The sequence below is a fragment of the Gorilla gorilla genome, chromosome 4 (assembly GCF_029281585.2).
Source record: "Gorilla gorilla gorilla isolate KB3781 chromosome 4, NHGRI_mGorGor1-v2.1_pri, whole genome shotgun sequence".
Lineage (NCBI taxonomy): Eukaryota > Metazoa > Chordata > Mammalia > Primates > Hominidae > Gorilla > Gorilla gorilla.
In genome coordinates, this window is record NC_073228.2 from 153,776,685 (window position 1) to 153,798,721 (window position 22,037).

The 22,037-nt window shown below is 45.4% G+C and overlaps 1 protein-coding gene and 1 pseudogene across 1 annotated transcript in view; both read right to left on the reverse strand.

Annotated features, from left to right (window-relative positions):
- Positions 1–19,159, reverse strand: part of PDE6A (phosphodiesterase 6A) — an 87,581-nt gene extending 68,422 nt beyond the window's left edge. Inside the window, exons 1-4 of the mRNA XM_019026134.4 lie at positions 18,686–19,159; positions 9,004–9,156; positions 8,368–8,457; positions 5,461–5,601 (exon numbers count right to left, since the gene is read on the reverse strand). Coding sequence (XP_018881679.4) covers positions 5,461–5,601; positions 8,368–8,457; positions 9,004–9,156; positions 18,686–19,159 — 858 coding nt within the window. The remainder of the gene's footprint in view (positions 1–5,460; positions 5,602–8,367; positions 8,458–9,003; positions 9,157–18,685) is intronic.
- On the reverse strand, positions 6,380–7,099 carry LOC109026703 (mitochondrial fission factor-like; annotated as a pseudogene).
- Positions 19,160–22,037: the final 2,878 nt, after the last annotated feature.

Consider the following 22,037-nt stretch of genomic DNA (forward strand, 5'->3'; position numbering starts at 1 on the left):
CAGGCGCGCGCCGCTACGCCTGACTGGTTTTCGTATTTTTTTGGTGGAGACGGGGTTTCGCTGTGTTGGCCGGGCTGGTCTCCAGCTCCTAACCGCGAGTGATCCGCCAGCCTCGGCCTCCCGAGGTGCCAGGATTGCAGACGGAGTCTGGTTCACTCAGTGCTCAATGGTGCCCAGGCTGGAGTGCAGTGGCGTGATCTCGGCTGGCTACAACCTCCACCTCCCAGCCGCCTGCCTTGGCCTCCCAAAGTGCCGAGAGTGCAGCCTCTGCCCGGCTGCCACCCCGTCTGGGAAGTGAGGAGCGTCTCTGCCTGGCCGCCCATCGTCTGGGACGTGAGGAGCCCCTCTGCCTGGCTGCCCAGTCTGGAAAGTGAGGGGCGTCTCTGCCCGGCCGCCAACCCATCTAGGAAGTGAGGAACGCCTCTTCCCTGCCGCCATCCCATCTAGGAAGTGAGGAGCGTCTCTGCTCGGCCGCCCATGGTCTGAGATGTGAGGAGCGTCTCTGCCCGGCCGCCCCGTCTGAGAAGTGAGGAGACACTCCGCCTGGCAACCGCCCAGTCTGAGAAGTGAGGAGCCCCTCCGCCCGGCAGCCGCCCCGTCCCGGAGGGAGGTGGGTGGGGTCAGCCCCCCTCCCAGCCAGCCGCCCCGTCCGGGAGGTGAGGGGCGCCTCTGCCCGGCTGCCCCTACTGGGAAGTGAGGAGCCCCTCTGCCCAGCCAGCCGCCCCATCCGGGAGGGAGGTGGGGGTGTCAGCCCCCCGCCCGGCCAGCCACCCCGTCCGGGAGGTGAGGGGCGCCTCTGCCCCGCCGCCCCTACTGGGAAGTGAGGAGCCCCTCTGCCCGGCCAGCCGCCCCGTCAGGGAGGGAGGTGGGGGGGTCAGCCCCCCGCCCGGCCAGCCGCCCCGTCCGGGAGCGAGGTCGGGGGGTCAGCCCCCCGCCCGGCCAGCCGCCCCGTCCGGGAGGGAGGTGGGGGGTCAGCCCCCCACCCGGCCAGCCGCCCCGTCCGGGAGGGAGGTGGGGGGATCAGCCCCCCGCCTGGCCAGCCGCCCCGTCCAGGAGGTGAGGGGCGCCTCTGCCCGGCCGCCCCTACTGGGAAGTGAGGAGCCCCTCTGCCCGGCCACCACCCCGTCTGGGAGGTGTACCCAACAGCTCATTGAGAACGGGCCATGATGACAATGGCGGTTTTGTGGAATAGAAAGGGGGGAAAGGTGGGGAAAGGATTGAGAAATCGGATGGTTGTGGTGTCTATGTAGAAAGAGGTAGACATGGGAGACTTTTCATTTTGTTCTGTACTAAGAAAAGTTCTTCTGCCTTGGGATCCTGTTGATCTGTGACCTTACCCCCAACCCTGTGCTCTCTGAAACATGTGCTGTGTCCACTCAGGGTTAAATGAATTAAGGGCGGTGCAAGATGTGCTTTGTTAAACAGATGCTTGAAGGCAGCATGCTCGTTAAGAGTCATCACCACTCCCTAATCTCAAGCATCCAGGGACACAAACACTGCGGAAGGCCGCAGGGTCCTCTGCCTAGGAAAACCAAAGACCTTTGTTCACTTGTTTATCTGCTGACCTTCCCTCCACTATTGTCCTATGACCCTGCCAAATCCCCCTCTGCGAGAAACACCCAAGAATGATCAATAAAAAAAAAAAAAAAAAAAAAAAAAACAGTAAAAATAAGGTATAAAAGTTTAAGAATCATACACCTATACAGGGCACTTAGCATGAATGGAGCCTGCGGGACTGGAAGTTGCTCTGGGTGAGTCAGTGAGTGAGTGGTGAGTGAATGTGAAGGCCTAGGACATTACTGTACACTACTATAGACTTTATAAACACTGGACACTTAGGCTACACCAAATGTATTTTTAAAATTTCTTTCTTCAGTAGTAAATTAACCTTAGCTTACTGTAATTTTTAATTAATTAATTATGTTAGAGATGAGATCTTGCTCATCATAGCTCACGGCAGATTCAGACTCCTGGCCTCAAGCGATTCTTCTACCGCAGCCTCTTGAGTAGCTGGGATTGCAGGTATGAGCCACCAAGCCTGGCTTGTAACTTTTTTACTTTATAAATTTTTAAATTTTTCTTTATAAAATTTTTTATTTTTAAAAGCTTTTTGACTCTCTTGTAATAACACTTAGCTTAATACACAAACACATTATACAGCTGTACAAAAATTTTTTTTAAAAATTATCTCAAATTCTGTTATTCTTTTTTCTTTTTTTATGTCTTTGGTGCTTGAATCAGAACAAAAATATTTGCTTTATATCTTTATTCTACGACCTTTTTTTCTCTTAAATTTTTTTTTCTTTTACTTTCTAAACTTTTTTGTTAAAAACTAAGACACAAACACACACATTAGCCTAGACCTACACAGGGTCAGGATCATCAATATCCCCATCTTCCACCTCCACACTTTGTCCCCCTGGAAGGTCTTCAGAGACAAAAACACTCATGGAGCTCCCATCTCCTATGATAACAATGCTTTCTTCCGGAATATCTCCTGAAGGACCTGCCTGAGGCTGTTTTACAGTTAACTTTTTTCTTTTTTAATAAGTAGAAGGAGTCAACTCTAAAATAATGGAAGAAAAGGTGTAGTATAGTAAATACATAAACCAGTAACATAGTTTTCTAGTTTTCTATTATCAAGCATTATGTACTACAGCTCATAATTGTATGTGCTATATATATATATATATTTTTTTTTTTTGAGACGGAGTCTCACTCTGTCACCCAAACTGGAGTGCAGTGGCACAATCTCGGCTCACTGCAACCTCCACCTCCCAGGTTCAGGCAATTCTCCTGCCTCAGCCTCCTGAGTAGCTGGGATTACAGGCACCCACCACCACACCCAGCTAATTTTTGTATTTTTAGTAGAGACGGGGTTTCACCATGTTGGTTAGGCTGGTCTCGAACTCCTGACCTCGTGATCCGCCCGCCTCGGCCTCCCAAAGTGTTGGGATTATAGGCGTGAGCCACCGCGCCCGGGCTGTATGTGCTATACTTTTATGCAACTGGCAGTGCGGTAGGTTTTTCTTATACCAGCATCACCACAAATGTGAAGAATGCGTTGCACTATGACATCACTAGACGATAGAATTTTTCAGCTCCATTATAATTCTATGGGACCATGGTATAGGCGGGCCATCATTGATCAAAATGTTGTTATATGGTGTGTGACTGTATTTGCAATGCATGTATTTGAAAGTGGACTTGTGCCCAGAATTTGCAAAGAACTCCTACATATCAGTGAGATAAAAAAGACAATGTGATTTTTTTAAATGGAGGAGAAACTTGAACAGTCACTTCAAAAAATAATACATCCAAATGGCCAATAAACGTATTTTAAAATATTCAACCTCATCAGTCATTAGGGGAATTTATGTTGATAACAAAAGAGATAAAGCCACATGCTCACCAGAATGGCTAAAGTTACTAAGAATAATAATACCAAGTATTGATGAAGAAACCCTTGATACATTGCTGGCGAGGGTATAAAATGGTACAATCATTTTGAAAATCAGATGGGTAATATCTACTAAAGCTAATACTCTGAAATTCTACTTCTAGGTAAATACCTAACAGAAAGGGCGCAACTGTGTACTAGTAATATACTAGAAGTTTCATAATAACAATATTCATAATAGATCAGATCTGAAAACTCAAATGTCCACCAACAGTGGAAATGAATAAATACACTGTAGACTGTACATATGATGGAAAATTACACAGGAATAAAAATGAATGAACTCATGCTAAATGAAGTAATAAGGATGAATCAAAAGAAGCCAAACACCACGCCTGTAATCCCAGCACTTTGGGAGGCCAAGGCAGGCAGATCACAAGGTCAGGAGATTGAGACCATCCTGGCTAAAACAGTGAAACCCCGTCTCTACTAAAAATACAAAAAAATTAGCCAGGCATGGTGGTGGGCGCCTGTAGTCCCAGCTACTCGGGAGACTGAGGCAGGAGAATGGCTTGAACCCGGGAGGCGGAACTTGCAGTGAGCCGAGATTGCGCCACTGCACTCCAGCCTGGGTGACAGAGCGAGACTCCGTCACAAAAAATAAATAAATAAAAGAAGCCAAACACAAAAGCATGTGTATTGTAGGATTTCATATATATGAACCTCAAAAAGGCAAAACTAATATGGTGTTAAAGGTCAGATGGTGGTAACCTTTCAGGAGGAGGCTGTGGGAGGTACTGAAACAGGTATGAAGGAGGCTGCTGAGGTGCTGTTTGTCATGTTCTGTTCCTTAATTTTGGTGGTGGTTTCATGGGAATGTTCACTCATTGAACTGTTATATCAGCAGCTATAATTAATGTTCCTTTTCTGTGTCTATGTTATCCTTCTTTTTTTATTTTTATTTTATTTTTTGTAGAGACAGGTCTCACTATGCTGCCCAAGTTGGACTCGAACTCCTGGCCACAGGCCATCCTCCCACCTCAACCTCCTAAAGTCCTGGGATTACAGGTGTGAGCCACTGTGCCAGGCCTATGTTTCAATATAAAGGCTCATTAAACAGAATTCATATGTGCTGACATGGAAAGATGTTTGTAAAACATTAAGTAAAAAATGGCAGACTATCAGAAAATGTCATCCAGTAATTTTTTAATCAGCTCTTCAGAATATTCTGATGAACTGCCAAGTTTGGGAGCCTCTGGACTATATCCAAGGGCTTTTCCAACCCCAGATTCTGTGATCCATGTATTCACTCGATCCAATATATTTGGAGAGTCTGCACTGGTCTGGGCACCACCCTCAGCATGACAAGGCGTACAAAATGAAACTGGCTGGAATCCTTGGGTTTTCAGGATAGTAGATATTAAACCTAGATAACTCTGAAACTCTGTTTCAAGGCAGAAAATGATTAGCCTCATAAGGCAGAAGCAAATAAACAAAGAGAAATGAGGAAGTTGTTTGGGAAAACATATCTAGAAAACATCGCTGGGAGCGACATTGAACTCTGCCTCCTTAGCTGCTGTATCTGCCACAAATCTGGCCCCTGAGCATGTGAGGGACCCGATGTCGGCATCTGCCTCCACTTAATTGCCTGGGTGAGCTCTGGAATAGATAAATTGCAGCAAAGCTTTACACACAACTTTCAGTACATTTTTTGAGAATCCCTGAAGTTGGCAACTTTCTCCTGGACTCTCAACCCACATAGAAATTTCTTTATCACTGACCTTCATCACCTCATCAGTTTCTTTTCATGTACACCTTTTTTTCTTTCCAAATGACTAAGGTACTTTCCTTAGTCATTGTTTTCGCTCACCTGTGCCCTAGATGGACTTTTCCCTTTAAAGGCTGATACTCCTCAGTAGAGACCTATGTAAGACTTTCTACAACCATCCCAATTCACCCAGCCTCCTCCCTGTGCAATTGAATGTGTGCCAAGACTCTAGCCATCAGTCAGTGTCTGTTTAATCTTTTCTTGGAAATGTCTGTTGCTGAAGTTTTCTCACCTTCTGCTTGGTCATGTCTAAGAGACCTACAGAGTATCTGTCACAGTTGAGGAAAGCACGGACTGTGTACAGGGCTTTGTGGAACTGTCGTTCGATGTCCGTAAGTTCTTCAAAGACTTTGCTCCCAGACCACAGCAGTATCTGAAAAAACACAAAAATATATTCATAGGTTTTGAGGTGCAAAGTAGTAGCTCCCTTAGCTGGAGAATAACAACAATTCTGTAAAGTTCTCTGGAGTTTATTTCATTTACCCTTCACAATAATCCAGAGGAATAGACAGGTTAACTATCCCCTATTTTTACTTTTAGATTTTTTTAAAGTTTTTAATTTTTTTTTTTTGCTTTGGTTGACAGTTTATTAAATACACTACATTTGTACCTTATTCTGTAGTTTTTAAAAATTGTTCACACATGAACTGAGTAAAAACGTACTTTATAGAAAACCAAGTACAAAACTAAAATGAAAGAATGCACATATTGCACACATATTAAACTGCTGCAATGTTAGAAATTAATCTGTACAAGTACCTAATGAAGAAGGTTATGAAATATTAGGTGGTTCGAGTTTCTTAAATCTGGCAACAGACCATGACTTTGAAAGTGTTAATGTTGAAGTGTTGATGCAAAAACGTCTATTAACAAAACTGCTTACCAGTGTTTGAGAAACACGACAAAATAATTGTTTTTCTTTCACAGACATTTTTCTAAATCAATTCTCTACAGGCTCTCTCCCATTCAGGATCAGTTGTGTGGACCGATGAGGCAAAAGATAAATTCCTTTTAAAAAACAAAACTGGAACCTATTTACAAAACATGCAAAAGGAGAATTTTAAGCAGGTGTTACCTCCAGAGTTTCTGGAAGAAATATATTTTCAGGTTGTGGACTATAAAATGGCGTACGATGAAGAGACAGAAACAAAGAAGTTTGCAAATCTTTTATATTTCCGGCTGTTGAGATAATATTTTTGAGAGCTGATGTTACCTCTAGCGGCAAAACCAGAGCCAGCTATTAAGCAGCCAGAAAGCTACAGTAATTGAACACATGAGCATTTCTCTTTTAGCACGTTCTTCGTTGTCCTCGTCCGGAAGTTGTAGACGTCTATTTAGTTTGATTATCTGTCGTTTTAGTGAAGCTGCATCTACAACAGTCAGGTCATCTGATGTTCCTTCAATTGTTGTATCTATATTTGAAATGCCATACAGAGAATCATTTCTGACCAGCTGTCCATTTTGGCGAACAGCAGTTTCACTCGTAGACCGCTCTCTTTTTAGTCCGCCAACTGCACGGATTTCTTCATTTTGAGGGGTTGTAGGAGGTCTTTCTAAATCCAGAAAATCTAGTGGTCTTTCACTTAGCCTAAGTACACGAGGTGCTGTTTTTAGTGCCAGGAGTTTAAAGGGAGTTGACTGAATAAGGTCAAGATCTGCTGGTCTTGAAAATGAAACATCCTCATTATTTCCTGCTACAACAATCCTCTCTGGAACTTGCATTATTATCACGCTAGCATTTGGAACTCCTTCTTGGAATCCTTGTTCCAGGCTGGCGTTTGGCGGTGCTTTTAACTTTTCTGGGACCCTCATTCGCTGACTAATGCCTTCAGTATATTCCATTTCGTACGAATTCGACTAATTTCTGCCATCTCAGCAGCAGTGGGAGAAGGAAATGCTGCCCCACTCACCAAATGTGTACCAACTACTGCTTGCTGTTTGGCACTATCGGCTTCTGTGCTTCATATTAAATCCTTTAACTTGCTTCAATGTGCATGTGCTGGATTGAGAGACACTTTTGTCCCCCTCGGCCCACAGGAGGGTCCCGGTGAGGACCGCCGCCCTCCGGCTCCCAGGGCGCTCGAGTGGACGCTCTCAGAGGCGGTTGGCAGAGAGCACGGAGGCGCCCAGGCACAGCACCGGCGGAGTGGCCAGCAGAGGGCCAGGGCAGAAGCGCAAAAGCTAAACTGTTTGTTTTTATGTATTTATTTTTTAGGGACAGAGTCTTACTCTGTCATCCAGGCTGGAGTACAGTAGCACAGTCATAGCTCACTATAGTCTCCAACTCCCGGGCTCAGGCAATTCTCCCATCTCAGCCTCCCCAGCAGCTGGGACTACAGGTGGACGCCACTGCACACAGATAATCTTTAAATTTTTTGTAGAGATGAGTTTCCACTTCTGGCCTCAAGCAATCCTCCTACCTCAGCCTCCCAAAGTGCTGGGATTATGGGCATTAGCCACCTTACCCAGCCCATTATCATCCATTTATTTTAAAATTTTTATTTTAAAAATAGAGATGGGGTCTTACTATGTTTCCCAGGCTGGTCTCGAACTTCTGGGCTCAAGCAATCTTCCTGCCTTGGCCTCCCAAAGTGTTGGAACTACAGGCGTGAGCCACCATGCCCAGTCCAATTATCTTCCATTTGTAGACAAACAAACTGGGGCTCAGAGAGATGAAGTAACTGGCTGCTTTACATTGGGTCCAGCTCTTTCCCTTTCATTTATCTCATAGGTTTTTAATAAAAATAATAAGAAACTTCAATTGAGCACTATTGCCCTATATGCATTATCTCGTTTACTATTGATGGCAACCTTTTGAGGGTGGCACCATAATCATCCCTATTTTTCAAATGGGGAGACTGAAGCATAGAGAGATTAAGTGACTCACTTAGGGTCTTAGAGCTAGGCAGTGGTTGAGCAGGGATTCAGATCAAAGCCATCTGACTTGAAGCTTGTGCATATAACCACTGTGGTATACAGCTTTACAGACAGCCACTACCTCATAACACTCGTGATGCTGGCCAGAGACTGGATGATGCTTCCTAGGCACCTTCATTCCCATCTGCCTGCCAGTCCTGACCACATCAATGCTTCAGGGAAGGGACGAGTCAAGTCCATTCCCTTGGCCCAAACCCCTTACCTGGCCACGTCGAGTTTCACAGTTGTGCAGGTAACTCAGGTGGTACACCTTCATGATTAGATTTGCAAAATTGAGGTACTTGAGAAGAATCTAAAAATCAAACAGCACGAGGGGAGGCAGGTGAGAAGAAGAAATCCACCCTCTGGCTACTTTTACCATCAGCAAATATCTGAATATTTTCAAAGCTTCATCAGAGACAATTTGGGCAGATGGATCCTAGAATGCAGACTCATAAGATGTTGCATGAGCGTAAAACTCACCGAATGTAGAATGTTGATGTTGATGGGAGTGTATTCATGAAAAATAGCTACTATTTATTGATAAGTTCCCTATGAGGTTGATACTGAAAAATTATCAACATTTTACAAATAAGAAAACCAAAGTTCAAAGAAGTTAAATAACTTGCAAAAGGCAAACAGCTATTGGCGGAGCCAGAACAATTATCCCTCTATTCCTGACTCCAAAGCCCAATGTCTTAACTATTATTTTATCCTGGCTCCCTCAGAGAACATCAGGTGAATTCCCTGTCTTACAGATGGGAAAACTGAGGCCAGGTCAAACGGCAAAGTTCAGGGGACTTCATAGGCTGGGAGAATGTGCTAGCATGGCTATCCTTAGTCTCTAAAGCATTCTTACCTCTTCATCTCTCTTGGTGAAGTGGGATCCATCCACTTTATTCACAGCCATGATTATGGCCACCACATCCTTCCCATTCATTATGGGGGAAGCCAAGATGTTCTTGGTCTTGTACTCTGTGAGGATGTCCACAAAGTCACAGAAATGCTCATCCTAAAGGAAGGCAGAGATAAGCACGGACAGGCAAATGAAGAGCAAGAACAGTGGAATGGCCCAAAGCCCCTGTTGACAGGGGAATGAAGGTGCTTCCATCTATTCCTCTTCAACAGGGGCAGGGCAATCAGAGATGATATCTGTCATGGAAGCTTCAAAAATCCAGTAGAAGAAGAAAGTCTGAGATGCAATCCACTGAGGGCTGTGGAGGAGAGGTGTGTAAGGCAGTGTGGGTTCCAGGGACGGGAGTGGGGGCTGACTTTGCCTGGAGGAGGAGGGTTAGAGAAGGCTTTCTTGAGGTGATGACAATTAAGCCCAGAATAAAAACCCAGGGTACAGCTAAGAGGAAGCCGGGTAAAGACTTTAGGAAGTACAACAATGACAGTTGCTAGCAGGCAGCATGCATGGCATTTTACCTGCATTATCTTACTTTTATCTTCGCAATAAGCTATGAGATAAGTACCATTAGTAGCCCATCTTACAGAAGGGGGATCTGTAACTCAAGAAGGTTAATGTCATGTGTGTAGATTGTGTAGACTGTGTGTGTGAGTGTGTGTGTGTGTGTGTGTGTATGTGTAACTCCAGAGCCTGCCTTCAGCTCTGCTGCCTCTTAGAGAAGCCTGGATAAGGTTAAACTTGGGTCTAGGTCATTGAACAAAAGAATTCGTTATTTTCAGCTGTTTAAACAATCCAGTTCTAGCACCACACAGCCAGTTCAGTGGATATCCCCATTCTACAAATCTTAGCAGAAGCCCCACTGTGTGTCAGGCCTTATGTTAAGCACGGGGGATATGGGTGACCAAGGTTCAGGCCAGCTCACAGAAAAATCAATAATAGTAATATAGGTCACAAGGGATTGGCTTGAAGCTCTGAGTGTATAGAGGAGCACACACCTCCATAACCCTCCCCTAATGCAGCCCAGAGAAGCCAGTATAGGCTGTGGTGGACCATGTGGTCAGGATGAAAAGACAGAGCTTGAATTGTTCTCTTAAATTTACAAGAATCCACCTTTCTGTTTATTGGTAGCACTGTGAGGTTTTTGGACTGTCAGCATTGCTTGGGAGGCAGGCCAGCCCAAACATGCACAGCTCACGCCGTTCTGAGTGGAAATGTACTTCATAGAGCCAATTCACAGAACTTTTCTAAAACTAAGTCTGGGCCAGGCGTGGTGGTTTACGCCTATAATCCCAGCACTTTGGAAGGCCAAGGTGGGAGTATTGCTTGCGTTCAGTAGTCCAAGACCAGCCTGGGCAACACAGCAATATCTTGTATCTGCTAAAACTCAAAAAAAATTAGCCAGGTGTGGTGACATGCGCCTGTAGTTCGAGCTACTCAGGAAGCTGAGGCAGGAGGATTGCTTGAGCCCAGGAGTTGGAGGCTGCAGTGATCTATGATTGTACCATTGCATTTACCCTGGGTGACAGAGCAAGACCCTGTCTCTAAAAAAGGAAGGAAGGAAGGAAGGAAGGAAGGAAGGAAGGAAGGAAGGAAGGAAGGAAGGATGGAAGGAAGGAATTCAGAGCATAATGCTCTGCATCTGTAGATTTCTTCTAGTTGGAATGGGATTAAATAAATAGTCAACAGCATTATTATCAGTGAAGCTGTTTAAAACCAGGTGAAGGGTAAAGGAATTAAGAGAAGCTTGTAGTGCTGTACTTGAATTAACATTTGAGGATTAAGCAAAATCTCTAAAAAGACATTAGTCAAGAAGTGGTATCTGTGTCATTTTCTAAGCTACTGATGAGTTCCTGAGCACATGTCTAGGTGGAGTATGCTCAGATTCATTTCATGAAGTCATTTTAGTTTCCCAATGTTCACTTCTTTCAGGAAGAGCAAATACTTGGGCCTCACCTGCATCCAAGGCAGATGCTACCAAATCCACCAGAAAGCTCATTCCCACTGGGTACTCAGTCCTGGAACTCCCCTCATGAGTACTTCAACTGCCAATTGACTGGCATTTACATGATCATTATCATCCCTATATATTCAGCATATAAAGTGTTCTAAACAACCATGTCACAGAATCTCAGATTATCGAAGGCAGAAGGAGACTTAGAAGCCATTTAGCTCAAACTATTAAAAGTAATGGCAAGAACCACGATTACTTTTGCACCGACTTATATTTATTTTAAATCCTAGAATCAGAGGCTGAGCTAGGGAAAGACCAAAGTGATTCATCCATTCAGTTAGCATTATCAGAGTGTCTTCCATATGCTAGACACTCTTCCAGACCCTGAAACTACAGCAATGAACATTACTGTTGTAACGTAAGGTGAACCTTACATTGAAACGGCGAGACAGACAAAAAAGCAAGTAAACAACTAGGCATTCTTCCTCCAAATTGAGGAAACTGCTTTGAAGGAAATGGACTGGATGGTGCTGTAAAGAGTGATGAAAGGGATGGCAGGCTGGTGGGTAGGGAGCCTTCTCTGAAGATGTAATGCTGAGCTAAGAGCTGAAGGATTAAGGGAGCCAGGTATATGAAGCGCATTCTAAGCACAGAGCATGCAAAGGCCAGCAGGTAGGAATGAGGCTGGCCCTCGTGAGGAACAGAAAGAAAATCAGTGTAGCTAAAGCATAGAGAGGGAGAGGGAAAGCAGAGGGCAAGGAAGTTAAAGAGGCAGGCAGGGGCCAGATCCAGCAGGGCTTTGGAGGCCATGGGAAAGAGTTTAGATTTCATTTTTGTGTATTCACTTATTTATTTTTGAGACAGAGTCTTGCTCTGCCATCCAGGCTGGAGTGCAGTGGAGCCATCATGGCTCACTGCAGCCTCGACCTCCTGGGCTCAAGCCATCCTCCCACCTCAGCCTCCAGAGAAGCTGAAACAACAGGGGCGTACCACCATGCCCGACTAATTTTTGTATTTTTTGTAAAGCTAGGATTTTGCTGTGTTGCCCAGGGTAGTCCTGAACACCTGGGCTCAAGTGATCCTCCCACCTCGGCCTCCCAAAGTGCTGGGGTTACAGGTGTGAACATGTACCTGGCTGAGTTTGGATTTTAAAGTGCAATGCAACACTACTTCTCATTCCCAGATTCCTCATTTCCCCTTTGCAGACATTCACAGTGCCAAGCTCTGTTGCATCTCATGATGAGATCTACTATTTACTGAGTAATAATGACTAGGCTCAGAGCCAGACAACTGACATATATTATCTCATTAACTCTCACATCAGCCGTGCCAAATAGAACTGCCACCTTTCCCATTTTATAGACAACTCCCTTGCTGGTAACTGGCACAGTTGCTCCACTTATTCATTCATTGACTTATTCATTGATTCACTGATTGACAGATTGATTCATTCATATTCATTGAGCACTCACTATGCCAGGCATTGTATATGCAAAGACCTGTAAGATGAGGTTGTTCTCAGTGGGTTCTCATGGTATAGTGGAATGTCATGCAAAGCATGAGCCCACGACTCAAAGCATGTGAAGCAGACCACCCTGGGGACCCAGATAAGGAGAAACTTGTCCTATGAGTGGCTTCAAGGGCCACTCAGTACATTGTCAGTAGTTGAAAACACTCTGAACCTCAATTTCCCCTTTGCTGAAGTCAGAGTATTGAATAAGGTCCTCTGTGAAGGTTTTTTTTTTTCTTTGTTTTCCTGTTCTAGCCTGCTAGGTCCCAGGTCTCATGAGAAATGAAGGAAAGCAGGGGCAGATAACAAATGTGAGAGGGTCTACAAATGACGGTCATCTCAGGTACAGCCTTCAGAAATGGAATTTATTAGCCAGAGGAAGTGCTGGTGAAGGGCTGACATTTAGTCATTCACTCACTCAATAAACTATTAAGTATGCACTCTGTCCAAGACACTGGGCTAGGTGCCAGGGGCCAGTGGTGAATAAGATCGACAGGGACAGACAGACAGACCTCATGGGTTTTCCTGCCAGGAGAAAGGGGAAAGGATTGATATACAAGTAAATATTGAATGACAAGTGGGCCTTCCCAATGAAATTTGAATTTCAGATAAACTATAAATAATTTTTTAGTGTAACTGTGTCCAAAATATTGCACAGGATCTTCTTTAACTAAAATATCATTCTTTGTTTACCTAAAATTCAAACTTTACTGGGCATCTTATATTTTTTTCTGGCATTCCTGTGGCAAGTCTTCCCGAGGCAATTCCCAAGATAAGTAGGAATTTGGAGGGGGTGGGGAAGTTCATCACAGCCCAAAAGAACTACCTTTGTGATTTCGCATTTCAACAATGCAGCAATTGCAACCATTTCTCAGGTTTTTGGAGGGTGCTAAAGGTTGAGAGTATCACTTTTTGGTGGTCCAGAAAGAATCTAGACCCCTGTCTACACCACCTTCCTTCTCCTTCTTCACCCAGCCCCAGTCACTGTTTGGTGGTCAAGGTTGCATTCTGCCACTGGGGCCCAAGGTTGCATTCTGCCCAGGGCCATGAATTGAGTAAGATTTCCTGAAGTAAACACATGCAAATACCAAGTACGCAGGGATGACTGGCCTAGACAGACTTCACCCACAGGCCCAAGTCACTGGCCAGGGAGACTGACTCAGGCCCCAAAAGTTTCCAGGGAAGGTGAGGTGTGGTTTCCTGGGTAAACTCTGACGGATGAACAGAAAGCAACAGGCCGTCCCTTAGCACAGAGGCTGCACAAACTGTTAACTCAGGATCTTCTAGACTCAGAAAAACACCCTGAATCCTCAATCCCTTAACACCAGGGTATAGAGAAGCTCTCAGCATTTATGTTCTCTGTTTTCCCACAAACAGAATCTAAACTGAAAGCTCCAGAAGGGCAAGGCTGGATTCTTCTCCAAATTCCACTCAAACCTGGTACAGCATCCATCACTTAGAATAGATCCTTAACAACGACAACAACAACAGTAGCAAAATGGTCGTAATAGTAATAAGGAACGGGAGCTGCCAATAGGAGCCATTACGGTGTGCCAAGAACACTGCTGATGAGATAATTCATTCATTTAATTTCTACAACGATGCTGTGGGGTAGCTCTTATTTCCCCATTTTATAAAATAGGAAATAAACCCAGTCAAGCTAAACGATTTGCCAAGGCCACAGTCTTTGAAAGTGACAGAGTCCTGGTTCACATCCAGATCTCACCTTAAAGCATAAGATCTTAACTCTCTGCTACATGATCCAATGACCTTGCTCAAATACCCAGTGCGATGCCCTCATTTTATAGAGGAGGAGGGAGTACAGAATAGCAGAGCAATTAAGAGGAATTAAGGCTCTGTAACGACTTCCTGGCTGAACCAACTAGTTAAAAAAAAAAAAAAAAAGATTGTGAGCTCGAGGTCAGAATGCCTGAGTTCAAATCATTCCCAGTCTGCCACTTTTTTTTTTCTTTCCTTTTTTCTTTTTTTAGGCTAGTCGAGTGAAGCAGTAGGAGTGGAGGGGGAACAAAGAAATCTATAACTGGCTGTGATCAATTAGTTATAAACACCTGTGTACTTGAACCAGCCAGGATCTGCCACTTTCTATCTGCATAATCCTGAGCAAGTTACCAAAACTTTCTGGGTTTCTGTTTCATCATCTGTGAAACAGAGATAATGACAGTTATGACATAGATCGTTATGAGGGGAAATGAGTGAGGCAATCCTTGTTGGCTACAATTACAGTTAGAAGAGTTGAAGGGAGAATAGACTCCAGTCCAGTTGGATGAGTCCTCCAGAAAGTCTCCTGAGTGGAGAACCATTGCCCGGCCCCTGGATGCCCAAGAGGAGATGACGGGAGCCATGCGCCCATGTGGGAGCCCACCGGATATGCTTTCCACAGAGGCACAAGTCTGGCTTATCTCACTAAGGAGCCCAAAACCAAAAGATACCTGTCTGAATCCTTTTTTTTTTTTTTTTTTTTTGGAGACAGTTTTGCTCTTGTTGCCCAGTCTGGAGTGCAATAGTGTGGTCTCGGCTCACTGCAACCTCCACCTCCCAGGTTCAAGTGATTCTCCTGCCTCAGCCTCCCGAGTAGCTGGGATTACAGGCATGCACCACCAGGCCCAGCTAATTTTTGGATTTTTAGTAGAGATGGGGTTTCACCATGTTGGCCAGGCTGGTCTCGAATTCCTGACCTCAAGTGATCCGCCTGCCTCGGCCTCCCAAAGCACTGGGATTACAGGTGTGAGCCACTGCGCCCGGCCGACCTGTTTGAATTCTTGCATTCATGCATGTGGAGCATTGGCAAGCCTCTGCCCACACTCTCCTAGGTTTAGTTTCCTTGTCTATTAAATAAGGCAGTTGGATAAGACAGTCTCTGAAGCCCCCTTCCTGTCCTATTTTTAACCTTAAGATGCTTAATCTGAAGTAACGCCAGAGGTAAAATGAGCACCAAATCACACCATGTCCAAAGGCTGGATTTTGGAAATGCCGGAACACAGCTCCTGGTTTGGCCAGTGTAGGAGTGAATAAGACCCACATGGGCCCTGCCGTAATGGGACAAACATTCTTTTGGGTGAGACAGTGTTAAAGAAATTATTGCATAATTACTTGATTGTGAGTCTTTTACACCAAGTGCTTACCGAGCACATGCTTTGTGCCAGACACTGTGCTGGGTCCTGGAGTGAAAGCCTGGTGGACAAGGCAGACCTGGTCCCTGACCTCCAGGGCTTATTATGAGAAATGGCTTAGGGAGGGGGCTATAACAGGGAGATTAGAAAGGGCCTCCCTGAGGAAGGGTGACTTTTTCTGAAGGATGAGTAGGAGTTGGCCTGGGCAGAGGGCTATGTGGAGAACTGCATTACTGCCTTTAAAAACCAACATCCAGAGAGGGGGAGTGATTTGCCCAAGGTGATCAAAGAAGTGTTTGTCAGAACCACCAGTAGAATCTCAGGGAACAGGTGGATCCTGGAAGAAAGAGCCAAGTGTTTAACCAAGTAATCAGTGTTTACATTTCCAGTAATGGGACAGACTGCCAGTGTGCCTCCGCATGTAAAGCACAAAGAAAAACACATCACCTCTGTGGTGCTCCTGCCAGAAATGTGTGACCTGCATCTAATTATGAAGAAATATCAGACAAGCCCAAATGAAAGGACATTTCTGCAAAAGATTTGGTTTGTACCCTTCAAAAATGTCAGCGCCGTGGAAAACAAAGACAGACTGAGGAACAGTCCCAGATTCAAGGAGACTCAAAAGACAACGCTACATCGGTGTCTGAGACAGCTGACAGAAACTGAATATGAACTGTTTATTAGATCATGGTGTTGCATCTTTTTTTTCTTTATTTTTTAGCAATTTTTTTCTATTTTCCTTTTCACCCAGCCGATTGGATGGTAGCTTTCCTTTCCTTTCCTTGCCTTGCCTTGCCTTTCTTTTCCTTTCCTTTCCTTTTCTTGACAGGGTCACACTCTGTCACTCAAGCTGGAGTGCAATGGTGCAATCATGGCTCACTGCAGCCTCAACCTCCTGGGCTCAAGTGATGTTCCCATCTCAGCCTCCAGAGTAGATGGGACCACAGGTGTGCACCACCACACCCAGCGAGTTTTTTTTATTTTTTGTAAAGACAGGGACCTCCCTGTGTTGCCCAGCCTGGTCTCAAATTTCTGGGCTCAAGTGGTCTTCCCACCTCAGCCTCCCAAAGTGCTGGGATTACAGGTGTGAGCCACCACACCCAGCCTTTTTTCATTTTTTCCTCTTTATTACGGTTCTTGCTATATTGCTCAGGCTGGAGTGCAGTGTCTATTCACAGGTGCAATCCCACTACTAACCAGCATGAGAGTTTGACCTGCTCCCTTTCTGACCTGGGCTGGTTCACCCCACCTTAGGCAGCCTGGTGGTCCCTTACTCCTGGGAAGTCACCATATTGATGCTGACCACAGGTGTGCACTGAAGGGGGCCAGCCCCTCCATGAGAAATACCTGGGTATTTCTCATCAGGTGGGATGAGAGACTGAGGAAAGAAATAAGACACAGAGACAAAGTCTAGAGAAAGAGCAGTGGGCCCAGGGGACTGGCACTCAGCATATGGAGGACCCGCGCCAGCACTGGTCTCTGAGTTCCCTCAGTATTTATTGATCACTATCTCTACTATCTTGGTGAGGGGGATGTGGCAGGACTATAGGGTAATGGTGGGGAGAGGTTCAGCGGGAAAACATGTGAGCAAAGGTCTCTGTCATAAGTTTAAGAAAAGGTGCTATGCCTTGATGTGCACGGAGGCCAGGTTTATGTTTGACTTTACACAAGCATCTCAGTGCAGTAAAGAGCAGTATTGCCACCAGCATGTCCCACCTCCAGCCATAAGGCAGTTTTCTCCTATCTCAGTAAATAGAACATATGATCAGGTTTTACACCGAGACATTCCATTCCCAGGGACGAGCAGGAGACAGATGCCTTCCTCTTATCTCAACTGCAAAGAGGCCTTCCTCTTTCACTAATCCTCAGCACAGACCCTTTATGGGTGTTGGGCTGGGAGATGGTCGGGTCTTTCCCCTCCCACGAGGCCATATCTCAGGCTGTCTCAGTGGGGAGAAACCTTGGACCATACCCAGGTTTTCTTGGGCAGAGGTCCCTGTGGCCTTCCGCAGTGCATTGTGTCCCTGGGTACTCGAGACTGGAGAATGGTGATGACTTTTACCAAGCATACTGCCTGCAAACACATTTTTAACAAAGCACATCCTGCACAACCCTAAATCCATTAAACCTTGAGTCAACACAGCACATGTTTCTGCGAGCACAGGGTTGGGGCTAGGGTTACAGATTAATAGCATCTCAAGGCAGAATAATTTTTCTTAGTACAGAACAAAATGGAGTTTCTTATGTCTTCTTCTTTCTACATAGACACAGTAACAGTCTGATCTCTCTTTCTTTCCCCCACAGTGCACTACCACATCCAGCTAATTTTAAAATTTTTTGTAGAGACAGGAGTCTCCCTATGTCGCACAAGCTGGTCTCAAACTCTTGGGCTCAAGTGATTCTCTTGCCTCAGCCCTCCGAGTAGATGGGACTACAGGCATGTGCCACTACTCCCAGCAGATAATGGTGTCGTATCCACATTACATTTCTATGATTCCATCATTGTACTGTAGATAGGTAAGAAATGTCCTTGTTCTGGAAGTACTGTGGAGGTATTGTGGAGGTACTGTGTGGAAGTACTGTGGAAGTACTGTGGAGGTACTGTGGAGGTACTGTGGAAGTACTGTGTAGAAGTACTGTGGAAGTACTGTGTATTTCCAGAACAGGGACATTTCTTACCTATCCACAGTACAATGATGGGAGCATCGCCAGTACTTACAGACAAAGGGCATGATGTCTGCAACTTTCTCCCAAATGGGTCAGAGAAAATGGAGAGAGAAAGCAAATGTGGCAAGATGTTAATGAATGATACATTTGGATGAAAGACATACAGTTCTCTGTATTATTTCAAACTTTTCTGTTAAGTTTGAATTTTTTTTTTCAAAATAAAGAATTATGAGTAAATATGTAAATAAATAAAGAAGAAGCACCATGTTGTCACCAGCCTTGTCTTGGTGGCCAATGCCCCTCACCCCACTTGTACCCCAGAACTCCATGGAATAATGCCCCATGCCCTCTCTCTCATGGGGAAGAGAGTACCTCCTCTGTGTTGGGGACGTTAGCAATCTTCTTAGAGTGTGCGACATGGCCCACGATGCCCATGTCCAAAGGGAAGACGATCTCCTGGTCGGGCATCACCAGGCAGTCCTCGAGGACAGCATCCTTGTGGACATTGAAAAGCCGGGTGGCCAGCTCTGCGATGCCATTGCGGGTCCGGTACATGAACAGGCTCATGCGGTCTGCCTGCAGGAGGAAGCACAGCTTCTTCATGACATTGAAGATGCATTTCTCTGTCTGTAAATTCTCCTGAAAGTCCCGCAGGAGATCAAAGATGATTTCGCTCTCCTCCATGCTGCTCGGGGAGTGGTAGTTGCTGAAGTCCACGGCAGCCTCCTTGGCCCCAAGGAGGTCGGAGATGAGCTTGGCTCGGTAGTGGAGGTTGTAGTACTGTTTGGCAAAGCCGATATTCGAGTCCAGGAACTTCTCCACCTCCTCTGCTGTCACCTCGCCCATGGCTGGGAATCCCACTGGCTACTCTGTAGAAGGACTGGGACGGAGGCCTTCCAATGGCAGTTTTGCAGTCTGCAACAAGTCCAGTCTGGACTTCTCTGGGTCTTGTCTGCAAAACATACTGAGATGGCCTGCACAGGAGCGGGAGCAAGCTTGGAAGATTAAGTCATTAATATTTCTCAAGAACAAGGATTATGAGGATCAGTGTGTTCCAGATGCTATGGGGCCAGATGGGAGAAGGTGAGAGTTTTCTTTCACCTTGGTCTAGTAAGAGCAAAGAAGAGATGTCTGCACAGAGCAGGAGGTGGGCTTGAGCACTGCCAAAGCAGGGGTTGCAAAAAGGCAGCACAGGGACAGTCTACTTGCTGTAGGTGTGTCTTCTCTGACCTCTGTTAGTTTTCTTAAATATCTGACACAGAAGACTGACATTTACTGTTTAGGAGATTTGTTTGGCTTCTCTGTCCACATTCTCCCATGGCGGGAATGGCTGAAGCTGAGAGATGACTGCCTGCCAGCCTCTGCCTCCCCCCGGCCCCTTGCCTCATCCTTCCACTCCCCTTCCCAAGGGCTTCTCCCATGTGGGCTTTCAATGTGCAGGGCCCCTCAGCCTACTGTCCTCATGTACATTATGGATCTGGTATGTGTAGTCTCCCATGTCACAATCTTTGCACTAAAGTTTTTATCAGCTTTAGATTTCAATGACTCTAATTTTAGCAACCTAAGGGCCCTTATAAAACAACACACCTTTCAGTTTTTCCTTTATTCCAAAAGTAATACATATTATAGTCACTGTTGAACATACACAAAGACAATTAAAATCACCCATAATCCTGTTACTCAGAGGCAACCTTTAGTTAACATTTTATTTTTAACCTCTAGTTAATTCTACCCATTTCACAGAGCCTTAACTTTAAAAATCTGTTTCCCTTCAACCCACTCCAACTTTCTCTTGTTGGTTTAATGTGTTTTTTTCTGGTTTCAGCCTGTAATTTCTTGGGTTGTCTGTCAGAAATACACACAAGGGGCTGGGTGCAGTGGCTCATGCCTGTAATCCCAGCACTTTGGGAGGCCAAGGTGGGTGGATCACCTCAGGTCAGGAGTTTGAGACCAGCCTGGGCAACAGGGTGAAACCCCATCTCTACTACAAACACAAAAATTAGCAGGGCATAGTGGCACTGCCTGTAATCCTAGCTACGCGGGAGCCTGAGGCAGGAGAATCGCTTGAACCCAGGAGGCAAAGTTGCAGTGAGCCAAAATTGCGCCATTGTACTCCAGCCTGGGCGACAAGAGCTAGACTTTGTCTCAAAAAGAAAAAAAGAAAAGGAAAGAAAGAAATACACACAATGGTCCACATTCTAGCAACTCCAGTGAATCTTGAAATACCAGAATCTTCATTAAAATGCCCCTCCTGCCCACTAGGAAGGAGACAGAGCACTTTTCTTTCTGGATGAAACTTACTTTAGCTTCCATGACTATATCCGCTAGAGCCTGGCACCTCTATGTTGTAAACCATGTGGAATGCATAATTATAGACAGTTGCTAGCACTTTCAACTTCAAAAATGACCTTTACTGGGAAGCAGATTGCCTCCTTTATTGTAGAGTGTAATAAATTCTTCGGGCACTGCACTCATCCAGCACTGTGCACAAGTGCTCACCCCCCCCAATCTGGCAGGCTGTGTAGCAACACAAACCTTCCAGACACTCCCATCATAAGGAACTGGAACTCTCTAACCTAATGCGCTTTCTCAGCTCTCTGCATGCCATCTCCTTCTTAACTTCCAGATTTCAGGTCATACAGGTCATCTCTAGTTATCTTATCCCAAGTAGCCCCCAAATACCCTCTCCCCGGTTTCTGCCTGTCATATCAGCCTATTTATTTTTTCTATTACATTTATTACTATAAGCAATTATCATGTTTGTTTTTGTTTCCTTGTCCTATTGTCTGGCCTCCCACTATACTGTGAGCTTCATGAGGGCAGGGACCTGTCAGCGTTGATTCCCTAGGCCTTGCAATGGTGCCTGACACATCCTTGGTATTCAGTATTGTGATATTGTGATATATGTATTTGGTCTTCAACACCATTTCCAGATAACACAACTTCTAAAATCCTTAGAATCTCCAGAGTGATGTATTTTTGTATACCAATGATTGACCAGTGCCTGGTAATCCCTAGGTAGCTTCAGGCTGAGGGGCTGGTCACCTGAAAGACTAAACCACAATTAGAGGATGGGACTTTCAGCCCATCCTCCAACCTCCAAGAAGGGGAAAGGGGCCTGAAGCTTTAGTTGATCATCAGTGGCCAATGGTTTAATCAATCTTGCCTGTGTAATGAAGCCTCCATAAAAATCCAAAAGGACAGGGCTCAGATGAGCTTCTGGACAGCTGAACACAAGGAGGTTCCTAGAAGGTGGAAAGCCCAGGGACCGTGCAAGCCCAGAGTCCCTTCCCTAACACCTCACCCTATGCCTCTCTTCATCTGTATCCTTTGTGATATCCTTTATAATAAGCCAGTAAAGGTTAGTAAATTTCCTTGAGTTCTGCGAGCCACTCTAGTAATTAATTGAACCCAAAGAGGGTGTCATGGGAACCCCAACTTGAAACTGGCTGGTCAGAAGTTCTGCAGGCCCAAAGGCGAGGCACAGGGGAACAGTCTTGTGGGACTGAGCTCTCAACCTATGGGATCTGAGGCTATCTCCAGGTAGAAAATGTCAGGATTTAATTGAATTAGAAGATCCAAGTGAGTTGGGCTATACCTATAGTATTCGAGAGGCTGAGGCAGGAGGATTACTTGAGCCCAGAAATTGGAGGCCAGCTAGTGGTCTCCTCTCGAATAATAACAGGCCAATCCTGCTTAGCTACCAAGATCAGGAGACATCAGA